The sequence below is a fragment of the Notechis scutatus genome, chromosome 7, assembly GCF_049901735.1.
Source record: "Notechis scutatus isolate UNSWTSFEM ecotype Mainland chromosome 7, rNotScu1.2, whole genome shotgun sequence".
Lineage (NCBI taxonomy): Eukaryota > Metazoa > Chordata > Lepidosauria > Squamata > Elapidae > Notechis > Notechis scutatus.
The window spans coordinates 1,154,946-1,172,500 of NC_142015.1; the positions used below are offsets into that span (position 1 = coordinate 1,154,946).

General features: G+C 42.7%; 1 protein-coding gene across 1 annotated transcript in view; it reads right to left on the minus strand.

Annotated features, from left to right (window-relative positions):
* ANTXR1 (ANTXR cell adhesion molecule 1) overlaps positions 1 to 17,555 on the minus strand; it is a 106,978-nt gene that overhangs the window by 61,345 nt on the left and 28,078 nt on the right. The window contains 1 exon segment of the mRNA XM_087969595.1: positions 11,317 to 11,377. Within this exon segment, the coding sequence (XP_087825721.1) occupies positions 11,317 to 11,377 (61 nt within the window).

Genomic DNA, 17,555 nt, shown 5'->3' on the forward strand with positions numbered 1-17,555 from the left:
ACACCTTTTGAGCTGCTTCTGCAAGGAAATAAAGCCCCGGAAAGTTGGAAGCAACCCTTCACAAAGAGTGCTCTAAACCCAGGGGTCTCCAGCCTTGGCCCCTTGAAGACTGGTGGACTTCAACTCCCAGAATTCCTCAGCCAGCTTTGCTAACTCAGGAAGCTCAAACTGCCCAAGGAGCTGCTGATCCAGTTCTACAGAGATGAATGACTGAGTCAGCTGTCATCTGCACCTCTATAACTGCCTGGTTTGGTTCTGCAACCCAACAGAACAGACACAGACTCCACAGAGGATAATTTGGACTGCAGAAAAAAACAGTTACTACCAACCTGACTTCCATCAAGGACCTGTATATTGCACGAGTCAAAAAGAGGGATGTGAAAGTATTTACAGACCCCTCACATACTGGACATAAACTGTGTCAACTCCCACCCTCAAAATGACACTATAGAGCACTGCACACCAGAACAACTAGACACAAGGAGAGTTTTTCCCCAAACGCCATCACTCTGCTAAACAAATAATTCCCTCAACGCTGTCCAACTATTTACAAAGTCTGCACTACTATTACTATCAGGGGTGGCATTCAAATTTTTTAACAACCGGTTCTGTGGGCATGGCTTAGTTGGTGGGTGTGGCTTGGTGGTCATGCTATTGGTTGGGTGTGGCCAACTCAACATCACTCACATCGAGGCACGCATCTCCTCCCCTGGCCTCTCATGACTGTGGGGATGCTGCAACACTCGTAAGTGTGAAAAGTGGTCATAAGTCACTTTTTTCAGTGCCATTGTAACTTTGAATGGTCATTCGACACAAGCAAAGTACCAGCAAAGGAGAAAAAAAAACCTCCAGAGAAGTTCCAGAGACAGGAAGTCTAGTCATGCCAAGAATGTAATAAGGGTTAACGGAGAGGCAGTTTCTGTTAGCAACACCAGAATGTTTCCTTCCTGCTTTCCTTACAGGATTAGGCCAGTAATTTCTTCTAACAACCGGTTCTAGCAAATAGGTGCAAACTGGTAGAATCCCACCCCTGATTACTATTAATCTTCTCATCACTCCTTATCACCCATCCCCTCCCACTTGTGACTGTATGACTGTAACTTTGTCGCTTGTATCCTTACGATTTATATTGACTGTTTCCTAGTATGATTTGTTTGCTTATTGTACCTTGTGACTATTATTAAGTGTTGTACCTGATGATTCTTGGCTGTTGATGAACATATCTTTTCTTTTATGTACACTGAGAGCATTTGCACCAAGACAAATTCCTTGTGTGTCCAATCACACTTGGCCAATAAAGAATTCTATTCTGTTCTATTCTATTCTACTCTATTCTATTCTTCACTCCAATATTTATTCTATTCTATTTCATTCCATTCCATTCTAAAGTTGCCAAGGTTGGAGACCCCTGCTCTAAACAGCTTCTGCCCTGCACTCAGCAAATTTTGGTCTGTGCAAGAGTGCTTCAAATGAAAGGGATCGTTGGGGAGCAAGCAAGGATGACATCCAATGCTTTGAAGACCTTGCTTTCTGCTGAATCAACATTATCTCAGATGCTCAACAGCCACCGCCCACTCGCCGTCTCTCCGAATCCATGCCTTGGGGGCAGGAAGGGGAGGGGCGCGCATCTCCTGCACCATCGCTGCACAAAGCATACGAGTTGACTCAGGAATCTAGGCTCAGCTCCAAGACTCTGCTTGCTTTCATCCCAAAGTCCCAAAGGTGCTTTTTTCTTTTCTTCCAAGAGGCAGCTGGACTTTCTGTGTTTTTCTTTGAAGACGTTTCGCTTCTCCTCCGAGAAGCTTCTTCAGCTCTGACTGGATGGTGGGGAACGGAAGGATTTATACTCCTTGCAGACAGCTGGTCATTTGCATCCTTTTAGAGGGTCCTTGAGGCCGCTTGGAGGTTTGTCTGTGTCCTCAGAGTCACCTGAGTGGTGCTCCTGGTTCTTGTAGTCTGCAATTTTTCCCTCTGGAAATCCATTCCTCCTCCCACGCCATTCCAAGGATCTTCATCCCACATTGTATAACTAAAAGTCTGTAGAGATTCTCAGCCATCCAGGTCACGGCTGTCCCAAAAGTGCTTTTTCAGGAGGCAACTGGACTTTCTTGTTTTTCCTTTTGAAGAAATTTTGCTTCTCATCCAAGAAGATTCTTCAGCTCTGGCTGGCTGGCTGGTAAATGGAAGGATTTGTACTCCTTGCAGACAGCTGGTCATTTGCCTTCTTCTTAGAGAGACATTGAGACCACTTGAAGGTTTGTCTGTGTTCTCAGGATCACCCTGAATGGTGCAAATGGGTGCGGAGCCTTCTTGGAACGGCTGAAAGGACCGTGTTGTAGACCGGAGATAGATGATGTCGGATCCTTCCCCCTTTGTTGAGGGAGGGCTGTTCAAGTTTTGACATAGAGGGCTTCTTTGACCCATTCCCCACCATCCAGTCAGAGCTGAAGAAGCTTCTTGGATGAGAAGTGAAACGTCTTCAAAGCAAAACCAGTTGCCTCTTGAAAAGTTTGAGACAATCATGACCCGGATGACGGAGATTCTCCATAGACATTTCATCCCAAAGGCACATTGGTCTAAATCACTCCCGGGTTTCAAACTGGTCACCTCCTTCAGGGAAGCCTGTAGCCAGATAGAAGGGACTCACTCCTTTGCAGAGAAGAGGAAGGATCCTCATCTTGTCATTTTAGATTTCATAGATAAATAAGGGTTTATCTAGACAGCTGATTAGCGAAACGGGAGTGAAGGCATCAAGGACCAGGATTTTTTTTTTTTTATAAACAAGTTTTATTTTTCAAGACAAACAATACATAAATACACATAAACACAAAACATAAAAGTATAAAAAATCTCTTTTCTGAAAGTTGCTTAGTCCCGGGTTAAAACTCTTGGTACAGACACAAGTTCAATTTCATATTCATTTTACATACCATTTCATATCTTCTTAACATTTTCAATTTTCTATATAACTTCTCCTCTCCTTTAAATTTTCTCAATTTTATTTCATTTTTATTTTTTTATCTCCTCTCAATTCATATCGTAATATTTATTATTCTTTGTCTGTTCTATTCCAGCCAATCATTTATTTTTCTTCTTTAAAAAAAAAGAAGAAATACTTCTCCTATACACTATATGGAGTATGATGCCTTTGTCTTTTTCCCCTATATTTATAGTACTTAATATAAAATACATAACCTACATTGGGATTCTGTCTGGTACATTCTAAAATTATACTATATTATCAAAAATAATACAAATCTATTCATTAATATTGATATTCATTCATATCTTAGATATTTAACTCATTACTTTTCAATTAAATTGCATGCTTTTATAAGAGCCCTATTTTTCAAAATTATTCCCCCCCCACATCACATATTATAGCTCATTATTTCATTGAAATGTTCCTCCTTCTTCTACTTCAAATCTCATTTCACAAAAGGTTTGCTAATATACCATCTTCTAATTATTAATATTGACAATATAAATATCTTAAACATTTTATCCATTTCAATTGAATGTCATGCCTTTGTGGGAACACTTATGCTTTCCACAATTATTATCCCCCCCACATCACAATCTTGGATCATATTTCATTACAATACTCCCTTTTTCTTAACAAAAATTTCACTTGTTTATGTTAAATATTTTATCACATTTTAAACTACATATTATTTCTAATTTTCTATAATCACTTCTAAATACAGATATAAAAATGCAATCTTATGTACCTTCTAGAATCCCATTAACAATAAGACTTATCCATTATCTCTGAAAAACTTTTGCTTCTTAATATCTTGCTCCCCACCATCCTTTCTCCCTTGCTTCTTCTTCTCCTTGTCCTCTTTAACCCCTTGTCTCCCCACCTCCCTTTTATTCTGCTTTCCCCCTTTCTGTTGTTTCTTAACATAATGTCCCTTTTCCACCTTTTTCTTCTCTTTTTGGGCTGTTTTTCCAGATCTTAAAGACCTCCGCTTTTTCCCTTCTCCAATCAAAGTCCTTTTCTCATCAAAGATGGCTTCTCCTTCTTCTTTATCCCCATCATCCTCATTCTGCTTCACATAAATATAAACCGCCATTTCTAAGTATTGGAAAATAGTGCCAAGTCCATCTTCACCTCCTTGTTTTTCTCTTTCAAATTTTTGATATATAAGTTCCAATTCATCCATAGATGATGCCATTGTGTAGAGAAAAAGTTTTTCCAAACAACCACCCAGATAATTTAATCAGAAATAATTTCCAAAGGTTCCAAAATCACCAAACAATCCAAACAGACTGTTTCTTTTAGATACCTTCTTCTTCTTGACTTTCTCTTTCTGGGGTTAAAGTAATCACAAATCCTTTTCAAATATATTTTTTGGAAGTTTTAAACTCTTTGCAATTCTAGGCAATCTTCTCCTTATTTTCAAATTTTGCTCAGATTTTTTTTCACTCTCCCTTCCCACTCACAGCCAAAAGGATTTTTTTTTCCGGTGTCACTTTAGGAAGGAGAGTCGAACAAAGAAAAAAAAAACTTTTCCCTTTAGGGTATTCGCAGCTTATAACTCTCGCAAGGAACAATAGATACTTAACAGCTTTCAAGGTTCCAAATAACTTTCTCCCGTCTTGTCCCAGTTGGAAGCAACTTTCACTTTTCTTTCAGCTTTCTCCCTCCTGCTCCTGCTTACCCGGCTGCAGCTTTCTTTGTGGCGGCCATTGCTGACCGCCGTTCCTCCGCCTCGGGAAAAGGGAGTTTAGCCGGCTGGGGAGGGGGTTTGCGGCACCCCCAAACCCCTTGCCGGATCCCCCCTATCTTCCGCTGCCTCTACAGGGCAGCTGTATCCCCCAGATTCAAATGGATCGGGGGAACCTTGGCGGTGAACGCAGCAGGGATCGCACAGTGGCAAATCCCTGCCTCCACCGAAAGCTAGCAAACCGGAAACCAAGGACCAGGATCTTGATCAATGGGAAGTTTAGTGACATCCTTGCCTTCATGTGCACAGAAATGAAGCAAGACCAAGGGGTCTGCTTCATCCTCCTTTCTCCAGTGACTTTCTTTCATTGGACCATCCTATCTCTAGAGACGGGACCCGGTGGCTCAGGAGCTAAGATGCTGAGCTTGTCGATCAGAAAGGTCGGCGGTTCGGCGGTTCAAATCCCCAGCGTCGCGTCATGGAGTGAGCTCCCGTTCCTTGTCCCAGCTTCTGCCAACCAAGCAGTTCGAAAGCATGTAGAAAATGCAAGCAAGAAAATAGGGACCCCTTTGGTGGGAAGGGAACAGCGTTGTGTGCGCCTTCGAAGGCGTTTAGTCCTGCCGACCACATGATCACGGAGACGTCTTCGGACAGTGCTGGCTCTTCGGCTTTGTAATGGAAATGAGCACCGGCCCCTAGAGCTGGAAACGACTAGGATGGATGTGCAAGGAGGGAAACCTTTACCTTTATCTCTAGAGTCTACAGCCTCTCTGGCTTCCCAACTGAGTCCCAAGGAGGACCTCTGAAGAGGACTTCTGTCAGATGCAGAAGACCAGGTGAAGAAGGTTCGATTAAACTGATTTATTGCTGTAGCCTATGCACAAGAACCTTCTTAACTCATGGTGAGCTCCTGGTTAGAGTTAGATGAAGGTCAACAGAATTCAAGGCGGGGGGGGAATGTTTGCTTGTGACTGTGTAGGGTTAATCCCTCTTTTCGCTCCACCAACCATGTTCTGCCACTCTTCCCATATTTGCTTTGTGAGGCCATTTCAGTTCAGGCCAGGAGCACCACTAAGAGGAAGTCCCACCTAGGAGGAACGGTCAAATAATTTCTTTTTTCTGAAAAAAGTTTAGAGAACTCATCCACCCAATTTCTCTAGCCCAAAATTCAGTGGAGAAAAAAACCCACTCATGCCCAGCTCCAAAGCCTGCCATATTTATCTGAGCAAGAGGAAGGTGAAAAAGGCCTCAAGTGTAGGATCTCCAAAATTCAATCACCCAGGGATTAAATGTTTCCCAGAAGGGCCATTTTTGCCTTGACATTCTAGAAGGGGATTAATAGTTTCCCCAAAGAAAATCTTCTGGAGCAGGAAGTATTTTGTGGTGTTTTTCCAGACACAGAGCCATGGTGGGAGGATGGGGAGGAGATGGGAGGGGGTGGAACTTTCCAGCCTGTTTTGGGATAAAGGTGGAAATGAGTGCAGGAAAAAGAAAGAGAGAGAAATAAATGTAGTTGGTACTACTGAAAATCAGCATTTTTGACACTGAAATTTGGCTGCATGAGTATAGGTCCATAATTACAATTATGCAGAGTTGGAAAGGACCTGTAGGGGAACAGCGAGCTGAGCTGGAAAGTGGAGTTAAATGTGTCATGAGTTTGCCATAAGAGATCTAAGTCCAGCCCCCTACCATGAATTCCATTCATCTCAATCCAGTGCCAATTTACTTTTGACCATCTGTTGACTAGATTATTGTGTCTAGGTAGCAATAATAGACTTTTTTTTTTGCTTTGAACGTAACAAACACTCCTGGTTATTTGCACCTGACAGGACCACCATGATAACCTAGTCCAACCCACTGCAATATGCAAGAAAACTAATTACATCATTTCAAAAAGTGCCTATCTAGTGCTTTGTTCAAATCCTCCAGCACATTACCTGAGATCTGTGAACTACAGTTTGCCTAGAGTTTTTTGTTTACATTATTTGCAGTAAATTAAAAGAATTGCCTTTTTGACCTCCAGCAATATATCTATAAATGCAACAAAGGGTACCTTTTCCGCTTAAACTCAGCAGTTGAAATAATTATAATAGTAGCTTAACTATTGCAAGATTGCTCGCCCAGACTGACTACAAACAACGGCATGACAAAGTAGCAACAAATTGTACATTGGAATGCCTGCAAGAAGTACCAATTGTCTGCAAGCAGGAACTGGAGGGACCGCTAAATACCATAGATAAAGTAATAGAAAATAAAGAAGCTAAAGTGATGGGGGTCTTTAGAATTCACACAGTCAGCACCTGTCACATACCACCCCACCCTTAAGAACTGTTGATAAGAAAGACAAAAAGAAGTCAGGAAAGTGAATGTTGCAGTACCTGGAGATAGCAGAAGAGAAGAGAAAGAACTGGAGGAAATCAGGAAATACAAAGACCTGTAAATAGAAGTAGAACAACTGTGGTAAAAGAAAGCCATGGCCACAGGTGCCTTGGGTACAATCCCCAAAACAACTGGAGCACCACTTGAACACCATTGGCGTTGACAAGATCATCATCAGTCAATTGCAAAAGGCAGCTTCATTCGAAACAGCTTACGTCTTGCAACAGTGCTGCACTTTTAACTCTATCCAACTATAACATCTGCATTCTCGAGTCGCTGGGAAGGACTCAGTAGGTGGACAAAAATGCCAAACCCAGCCTAATCGTGGATATGGCTGACTGCCCACCCAACCATCATAATAACAACAACAACAGCAACGATAACAACAAAGCAGCAAAGGGATTGCCAGCTTTGTATAAACTCAGGTCAATGTTCTAGCTCAGGGGTGTCCAACCTTGGCAACTTTAAGACTTGTGGACTTCAACTCCCAGAATTCCTCAGCCAGCTTTGCTGGCTGAGGAATTCTGGGAGTTGAAGTCCACAAGTCTTAAAGTTGCCAAGGTTGGACACCCCTGTTCTAGCTTTTAATTGTAAAATTTTGGCATCTACACATCTGGGAAGAAGACCTGAAATTCAAGCAAAGGAACAAAATAGATCAGAGGTGCCTGGACTCTTTGATACTTTAAAAATATATTGGGACTTGATTATTTAAAGGCACGTTCCCTTTTTTGGCGTCCTCTGAAGATTGACTTCATCTCCCAGGGTTCACACAAGCAGAAACCACCAGCTGGAGACGGAACTTCTTTCCCCAGATGTTCTGCCTGTTTGGCAGATGTTTTCCTTACTGTTTTACTGGCTCCCACTACAGATGCCGTCGGCTGAATTTTGGGGAGGTGGCTTCCCAGATTCTTTTAATCAGAGAAGCCCAAGTTGCAACAGCCTGACCGCTATTTTCCTCCACTGTAGAGTTTTCTATGTGGTTGTGGAGACCTGATTTCACTATCAAACATGGTCCTGCGGAGAACCTAAGATCAAAACTCTGCATATGCACTGGAGCTTCCAAAATATCGCCGCTTCTACTTGTTCTGGGTTCTTGAGGGGACAACAACAGCCTTCATCTACTCTTTTGGCATGTTTTTAGTAAGTAAGTGTCAACCCTGAAGCTGGCCTGACCAGGGCTATCTTGGAGGTTTCAGCGTTGCCACAATGGTGCCGAGGAATAGGGAGGGTGGGAATAGAGATAGCTGGAGTTTTGTAGCCAAAACAAAATACTTTCCCCTGGGAACCAAGGACATTCCCACAGGGGGCTGAAGAGAGGACATTAGACAATGTGACTGATTATTTGGGGAATTGGGAAAAACTTTTACTTTTAATTAGGTGAAAACCATGGGAACCTTTAGTGTTGGTTTTCACCAGTCTAGGCCAATATGATATATCCAATAAACCTGTTCTTTGAGGAACCTACTTGCCTCGGAGTTCTGTTTGCTATGGGCGTATTACTTGGAACCCTGACAGTGGGGGCTTTAAGATTTCTATTCATCCAAGATATCTACTCAGTTCTATACTGAAAGTATCAGCTAGTTTTCATCCAGGTCCCTCCTGCCAAACCAGGAAATATCTGAAAGGCCATTAAAACATCTGAAGATAAAATAAAAACTGAGAACAACTGAATTCATAGCTTCGTTCATTGGGACATTGGCCCAGGGGTGGGATTCAAATTTTTAACAACCAGTTCTGTGGGCGTGGCTTAGGAGGTGGGTATGGCTTGGTGGTCATGTTATTGACTGGGTGTGGCCAACTCAACATCACTCACATCGAGGCACCCACCTCCTCTCCTGGCCTCTCATGACTGTGGGGATGCTGCAACAGTTGTAAGTGTGAAAAACGGCCATAAGTCACTTTTTTCAGTGCCATTGTAACTTTGAATGGTCACTCCACACAAGCAAAGTACCAGCAAAGGAGGGAAAACTAACTCCAGAGAAGTTCCTGAGACAGGAAGTCTAGTCCTGCCAAGAATGTAATAAGGGTTAACGGAGAGGCAGTTTCTGTAAGCAACACCAGAATGTTTCCTTCCTGCCTTCCTTACAGGATTAGACCAGTAATTTCTTCTAACAACCGGTTCTCCGAACTGCTTAGAAGGTTAACAACCGGTTCGAGCGAATAGGTGCGAACTGGTAGAATCCCACCCCTGCACTGGCCAAACCTTGGATGAGAACATGTTTTAATAAACAGAAGTCAATTCTAGTTTGTGGCATAAAACTCCCTCCATATGAGCGATCCTATGAATCATGCTTTTTAATATTTTGTAATGCAGTTCTGGAGTCAAACGCTGGGTGCCAAAACATTGGAGAAAGTGTTAAATTATGAATTTTAATGCAGTTTTATTTTAGATTTAGAAGTTTAGATCTAGGCTAAAATTGGATGGACCAGACTGAACACACTAACAAAAATAAAAAACCAGCATGGACTGAACAAAGGCAGCTTATCCATTGGTAGAACGTAAAATGGGTGGGTCAGCATTCTTCATCACATAGCTGTGTCTGCAGACTTTAAAAAGCCTGGGGAATGAACTGAAGTGTGTTTCTCATCTAACATGCAAACTCACTCCCATTTATATCCAAAATCATTAGTAAACATTTGGCGGAGCCCATGAACTCTGAATAACTCTGTGATTCTGCAGAGCCTCATGGCTCTCCCGCTTCTCCCCAGTGAGATGTTAGATGTTTAAAGAAGCCAACAGGGGACCCTGAAGGGGCAAAAGCCAGCCGACTGGGGTGGATGCCAAGGCCTGTTTGCCAGCTGCTGCCCAGGGAGGACAACCCTCTCCAGAATAAAGGAAGTTCTCCCCCCCCAGTGAATCTATGCCAGAAAGATAAGATCAGAATGTAGGAAAAAGAGAAAATAAGTCCAGGGTTTTGTTTTTTTTGCAGGAGAAGCTGGAATAAGCCTGAAATGCTGAGATGGCTAGAAGATCTTTTCAATCAGGGGTCCCCAAACTTGGCCACTTTAAGACTTGTGGATTTCAACTCCCAGAATTCTCCAGCCAGCTCTGCTTCTGGGAGTTGAGGTCCACAAGATTCTGGGAGTTGAAGTCCACAAGTCTTCAAGTGGCCAAGTTTGGAGACCTCTATCTTCAATGGTGAGTCCAGGGGTGAAATTCAGCTGGTTCGGACCGGTTCGAGTGAACCGGTAGTTCCGGCTATTAGTTGGCCTCACCCACTGACCCCTGCCCTAGTCTGTCCTTGTTTATTTCCTTGTTTGGAAGCCCAGCTTATTTGTGTGGCACAGCGAATTGCTGTTTTACTCACCAGGGCTGCAGCAGAAGGTCAGTTTTAGCTGAAAACGGCTGCTTTTAAAACGCTGTGTGCGCGTGCAAAGCGCACACTCGCCAAACCGGTTGTTACACCGGTTGAATCCCACCACTGGGTGAGTCTAACATTGATTTGTCCCTGTATCTCTTTGTTCCTAGGAGGTCCGCTTTGAAATAAAATTCAATCCAGTAGTCGTCTTACTTTCAAGCTCGCTCCTGCTCCTACATCGGAAGCCTATCTAGAAAACAGAGAAGTTTGCCTCCATTGCAAATGTGCAACTCCTCAGAGTGTTGAGTAGCTTGTTCCACTTCTCATAAGGATATGAGATTTCCTGACAGGAAGAACAATTAATCAGTGGAAGTGCTTCCGGAAGTGGTGGGTGCTTTAGCATGGAGGTTTTCAAGAAGAGACCGGACACAGTCTTATACATCCCAAGCAAGATTCCTGAATCCAGTTTATCCCTCTTGCTCCCAATCCTTTGGATGTGGAATCGGTGCTCCCCTGCCCAATCCTGATATACCTGCCGGCAAGGAAGCTAAAGTTTGAAAAGGGACAAAGCCAAGATGGAGGATGGTGAGATTTGCATTTCTCTCTCTCTTTTGTTTCAAACGTTAGCAAAGGCAACAGAAGATGGGAGATTTGGGATGGAGCCAAAGTAGGGAAAGTGCAAACCTCCATCAATTGGCCGCCTGATATCTGATAAATGAAGTTTGAGATGTCAGAGCCCATCCGCCCTCAATGAAAACCAACCCTAAAAATAGATCAAATCAAGATTTTTTTTCTTTTTATGCAAGCAGACAACCAACAGATGGAATTTTCTGGCATTTTTGAGCCAAGGAAAAATTCCCCCAGAGTGCCAGAAGACAGCTGACTCCCTTCCTTCTGGGATCAAAAAATAAGAGACGCCATTCCCCAAAGCAAGAAAAGCTGAAAATATTCCGTGGTAAACTCACCGCCTGCACAAATACTGGAAGGTTTTGCAGCAAGGATTTCAATGCAAGATTTCTTCAGAATCTAGAAGGCACAAGAAAGAATAACATGGTTTGACAGCCTTGTGTGCATCCAGATGAAGAACTCCCAGTGTCGCTCAAGGCTGAGGCATCTTTTCTTTCTTTCTTTCTTTCTTTCTTTCTTTCTTTCTTTCTTTCTTTCTTTCTTTTTCTTTCTTTCTTTCTTTCTTTCTTTCTTTCTTTCTTTCTTCCTTCCTTCCTTCCTTCCTTCCTTCCTTCCTTCCTTCCTTCCTTCCTTTCTTAGAAAAACTTTATTAAATGTTAAAAAGATATATACAAAATACAAAGCATTTCATTAAAAATGAAATAAAAGCAAAAACGTATACATTACAAATTAGTTAAAACGGTGCTTTCTTATCAAACAATATTCTAATACTTATTTCATATATCTGGTCAGTACTCCTACTATAACCTCTTTATATTCTTCCTTCCTTATCTATTTACTCGCTGGTTTCTATTATTGATCCAGTTATACCACTTTTCCCAGACTGTATAATATTTTGAGTCTTCCTTTTCTTTTAATCTTAGGGTAAGTTTGTCCATTCAGTGCAATCGTAGACTTTTCGGATTATTAAGTTTTCTATTGGCATCCGATCACTCTTCCAACATTGTGCAAGCGATATCCTTGCCGCAGTAATTATATGTAAAATTAAATATTTTATTTCTTTTGCATATTCACCTTTTATTATTCCCAATAAAAAGATTTCTGCCTTAAATTCTAATTGAATGTTCGTAATTTCTCTTATCCATGTTCGTATTTTTGCCCGATACTTTTTACTCTTCGGGCAAAGCCACCAAGCGTGGAAGAAGGTACCCCTGGTTTGTTTTCATTTCCAACAAAGTGGAATTCAATTTGGATACATATTGGCTCATCTCAAAGGGGCCAGATACCACCGATAACACATTTTGTATTGATTCTCTTTATCTACCGTCGATTTCGTTATTTTGTAATTTTGTAAATAGGCTGGGATAGCTTAACGCCTAAACCAGGGGTCTCCAACCTTGGCAACTTTAAGCCTGGAGGACTTCAACTCCCAGAATTCCCCAGCCAGCTGGGAGTTGAAGTCCTCCAGGCTCCAGGCTAAGTTGCCAAGGTTGGAGACCCTGGCCTAAACCAATAAGGACTCCGGTTAAAGGAGGCGAAAAGTCAAAAGACCTGGAGAATGGAAGGAGAGGTCCCATTTTTACAATCTTTCTTGCTACCATTGTTAGGTGAATCATTGCAGTTGTTAAGTTAGTAACACAGTTGTCAATCTGGTTTTGTTGCTGGTCAGAAAGTCACAAAAGAGGATCATGTGACCCTGGGATTTTTATCATGTGACCCTGGGGGTGCTGCAACGGTCATCAGTGTGAAAAATGATCCCGAGTCCTCTTTTTTCAGTGCCATTGTAATGCCAAATGGTCACTAAATGAGTTGTTGTGAGTCAAGGACTGTACTCTGGCAACAATTCCCATCCCCAGCCTTCAAGACTTGTGTGCAGAAGATGCAGGTGAAATAATATATATTTTTATAAGTCTCCACAAAAGGTTGAATATGGGAGAAAAGTAACAGATTTTTCTAACTATGTTTCCCCAAAAACAAGACCCAGCCAGGAAATAAGCCCTAGCGTGATTTTTTTCAGGATGCTCGTAATATAAACCTTACCCCTCCAAAATAAGCCCCAGTTAAGATCGCCAGCCAGCCGGATGCATTTAGTACCACATTTTCCCCAAATATAAGACCTAATGCATCTTTTGGAGGAAAAATTAATATAAGACCCGGTCTTATTTTGGGGGGAAACATGATTATGTAAGGCCTCATATTCGGGAATATCCTTAAAAGGAGAATGAAGAAACGGAAAAAATTAGCCAGGGTGAAACAGGAACTGCTGGGAGGGGAGCCAGCCACGGAGGGAAGAAATGCCATTGTAAGGATCAAAGTTAAGCAACTAACAAGCATTCTAGATTCTCTCTAGGTTCCTTAGATGTGTCGAGATGTGACTCTCAAATCAGGTTTAATTCCTATTTATGTTATGTTCTCTCACAAAATTAAATCTGGTGCAAATCTTTAAGGCTGAGCCCAATGAAATCCAGTCTGAAAGATATAAATCACCGCAGCTTAAAAAAATGAATTTGGAACTTTTTCTTAAAAAAAACAGGATGTAAACATCCAGAAAGAGGCATCCCTGGCTTGGAGTCAGTGACCTTTGAGTGAGTCACAGCATGAAGACTTCTGTTGCGATCCTCCAGAGTAGCCAGCTAATTTTATTTATGTGGCCCACGCATCCCCACAATCTCATCCCAGCCGATTCTTTCCAAGAAAAAGAACGGGAGATGGGTAAAGAGTTCTAAAGTCCTACTTGGATTCTGCAGAAAGGAATGGAGGCACCCATGGCTATTTTCTGACACTTGGCAGAGCTGAAATAACTCACACATGCGCATACCTCTTTGCTAGGGAGGACCTAAGAAGTCAGAGATAACCCACAATGACAAGGGTCTTCAAACTGGGCAAGTTTAAGACTTGTGGACTTCAACGCCCAGAATTCCTGAGCTAACATGACCGGAGGAGGAACTCTGGGAGTTGAAGTCCACAAGTCTTAAAGCTGTCAAAAAGTTTGAAGGCCTCCTGTGCAATGACATCAGAATAATGGCACAGCGGCACAATTGAATCCCCTACATAGAACTCAAGGGACACAAGGATGCTTTCTGGGTCATTGGCATAATCAAAGGGCCCCCATGGATGCAGGTGGGAGCTGCCAGTGGGGCTGGCCCTAGGTGCAATGTGTCCTAGCTCCGTAGCAATGGTAGCACCTTTTGCCTGAAACATAAAAATAGTACCACAGCTTTGCACTATAATAGCAGTAGTCCTTAGACTTATATCCCGCTTCACAGAGTTTTTTACAGCCTTCTCTAAGAGTCAGCCTCTTGCCCCCAACAATCTGGCTCCTCGTTTTACCGACCTCAGAAGGACGGAAGGCTGAGTCAACCTCGAGCCTGGTGAACTGCCGAACTGCAGCCAGCAGCCAGCAGCCTGCATTATTGCACTCTAACCACTGCGCCACCAAGGCTCATATGCTTCCCTGGGGGCATGACACACAGACACACATTAAGGTGGGGTTTGTTTCAGTGCCTCTAAACTTCCTGGTTCAGTCTTATGCTCCTCCATCCTGGGCATTGCTGGCCCCACCTGCATCTGTTTTGATCTACACACTTAGAATCAAAAGACACCTGATGTAATTTGCCAATGATAATCTTGCAATTCTTTATCTCATTTATGTCCCACCATGATTATTGTTGTTGCTGTTGTTGTTGTTGTTGTTGTTGTTAAAATAACTGGCTTTTAATTTACAAAAGGGAGTTTTAGGGGTGACTCTCACAGAGGCAAGAACTGGTGCTGACCCAAAGAATCTGCACAAAGAAAACCACAATTGGAGACACCACTATCATACACTCACACTGTTCTCTGACGATGCCTGCAGAGTCTACCTATTCAACACTCTTCCAGCTGTTTACAAAAGCTGCTGTTCTTTATGATTCTTTAGGATTTCAGTCCATCTTTGCCCCCCCCCCAAATATTGATACACCTGGTACCTTTTTGGCAGAGAAGCCCTTTGATACCCTGCCAAAACAGACAAGGATGAATCAAGGACCAGGTGTAGCCATTTTCTCCCCACCTGCAGAGGGAAGTATAGGTTTTCGCTTTCGGGCTAAGTAATGTTTGCCATCCAGCCACTTTTCTTTATAAAAAAAAATCTCCCCAATCGTCCTCTTGTGAAATGCTACCAGGTGAGTCTGTTTCCTCCGTGAAGACGGTCAGAAATCAACCGAACCTGGTTCATGGGTTCTAGACTGAGTTTTCTGAGCACGAAATCTAGTGAGTTGCTGCTGGCAATTGAAGCGATCAGAAATACAGCCAGCGAGACAAAGTGAGAGGAAATACTTCTGGAATCTATTAGGAACAGCTGTAGAGGGAATGCAAGTCTAAAAGCTCAGAATATTTTTCTCTTCGCACAATACCTGGTGCCCTAAGCACATTTGTATGTTCGGTTAGAAGAAATTATAGGGGAAGAAGGGAGGGAGGAGAGAAGAGAGTTCCTGATCCAGAAAATAGATTAGAGCAGTCTCCAAACTTGGCAACTTTAAGACTTGTGAACTTCAACTTCCAGAATTCTCCAGCCAGCTTTGCTGGCTGGAGAATTCTGGGAGCTGAAGTCCACAAGTCTTAAAGTTGCCAAGTTTGGGGACCCCTGGATTAGAGTAAAACCATTTGCACCTGGAGGGATCAGGAAAGTAACTTCTATCCCTGCTTTGTAAATGAACATCAAAGTCCATACCAATACAACTGGTGTTGGAAAGCAATTATGTTTCTTTCGTCGTAGTGGGCTGCAGATACGAAGAAGCTCTACAGTTTGTTTCTTTGTTTGGCCTGTTAAATCTCCTCTAAAGTAATACGGTGGGTGAAGAACCAATGGTCTTCCAAAGTGGAAGGACACTTCGATTCCCACCGTGGTCGAAAAGCTACAGAAGTCGGTGGAGTTGGCAGAGATGGCTAAATGGACCATGTTACTCAAAGAAAAGAATATAATAACTACTTTCGCTGCTACTTGGAAACCGCTTCTGGACTTTGCATTTGAGATGGAAAAGAACGAAACCTTGATTTTGAGTTTTATTGATTAGATTGATTTATTGTTAATGAAATGGCTACTTTATATTATCATGGGAGGGGAGGAAATTATTTTTATTGACTGTTTTATTGACTGTTTACTAGTATGATTTGATAGGCTCTAGCTTATTAATATGTTTCCTAATATGATTTATATGTTTTATACGTTTCCTTTATATATGTTTCCTAGTATGATTTATAGTACCTTATGACTACTTCTAAGTGTTATACCTATGATTCTTGACGTATGTAACTTGGAAGCATTTGCACCAAAACAAATTCCTTGTGGTGTCCAATCACACTTGGCCAATAAAGAATTCTGTTTTATTTATTCTATTCTAAAAAGTTGAGGTTTGGTGTTGCTTTATTCTACTACAACAGAGAGAGATGGAAGTCAACACTTCCTCCCCTCCTTGCTTTCCTTTCCACTTCTCCTCCCCACTGGGTCCTCTTAGTTGCTTCTGTATTTTTATCTTTTGTTCTATGATCTAATGAAATGGTCTTCCAGACATTGCCAAAATGCAACTTCCTTATCTAACGGGGAGGCAAACTGGGAATTTCAGGGATGTGACATTGGGAGAACGCAAAGTTCTCCATCCTGGTGATGTAGGAAGCTTCCTTCTGACTTAGCGTCACTGATCCAAACTCCGCAGATGTTAAGGGGAAGAATTCCAGAGGAAAAACCTCCCTGAATCTGATCTGGAGAGGCTCTACAATGAAAGCCAAATTCTCCTGCGTGTCAAGGATTTGCTCTCCCCTGGAGGAAAAACTGCCTGGGGTTTAGCAACAGTTGAAGGCAGCATAACTTTGCAAATACAGAGAGAAACACCGCTCACAAAATGCCTGCAGACAGTCCGGTTGACTTACAAAAGTTTGTTTAGTGATTGTTCAAAGTTATAACAGCACTGAAAAAAGTGGCTTATGGTCATTTTTCACACATGACTGTTGTAGCCTCCCCACAGTCCCCATATTTGGATGCCTGGCAATTGCCTCATATTTATGACGGATGCAGCATCCCGGGTCACACGATCCCCTTTTGCGACCTTCTGACAAGCTGTTGTGGTTCGCTGGCAGCCGATGCAGCCGGCAGCGGAATTGGACAGTGGGGAAGAACAAGGACCAGTCCGGAAGTCTGGAGAGGACTCGGGTGAGGGTCCTGCGTCCGATAAAGAGATGGGGCCAGGACCATCTGGGAATTTTGTGCTGACTCCGGAGCCTCCGGAGTCTGGGAGCAGAGAGGCAGAGGAACAAGGGGAGCCTGTTCTCATTGTGCGTATGCACAGAGCTGCTAGAAGGCAAGAGCAGATGAGACAAAAGGGGTGACTCGGGAGTAAGGCTTGGAGGTGATTGCCCTCCCATAAGGTATAAAGGACAGGCAAAGGTGACGAAACCTTTGCAGGAAGCAAAGTCGTTCGTTCAGTTCAGGTTCATTCTTGAAGCTCTTTGTACTTCGGTTGGTTTTCTTTCTAGTTCACTTGATACTTCTGTTATTGGCAGCACTTCACAGGGAAGAAAAGGTGGGTGCTTATCTCGAGGGACT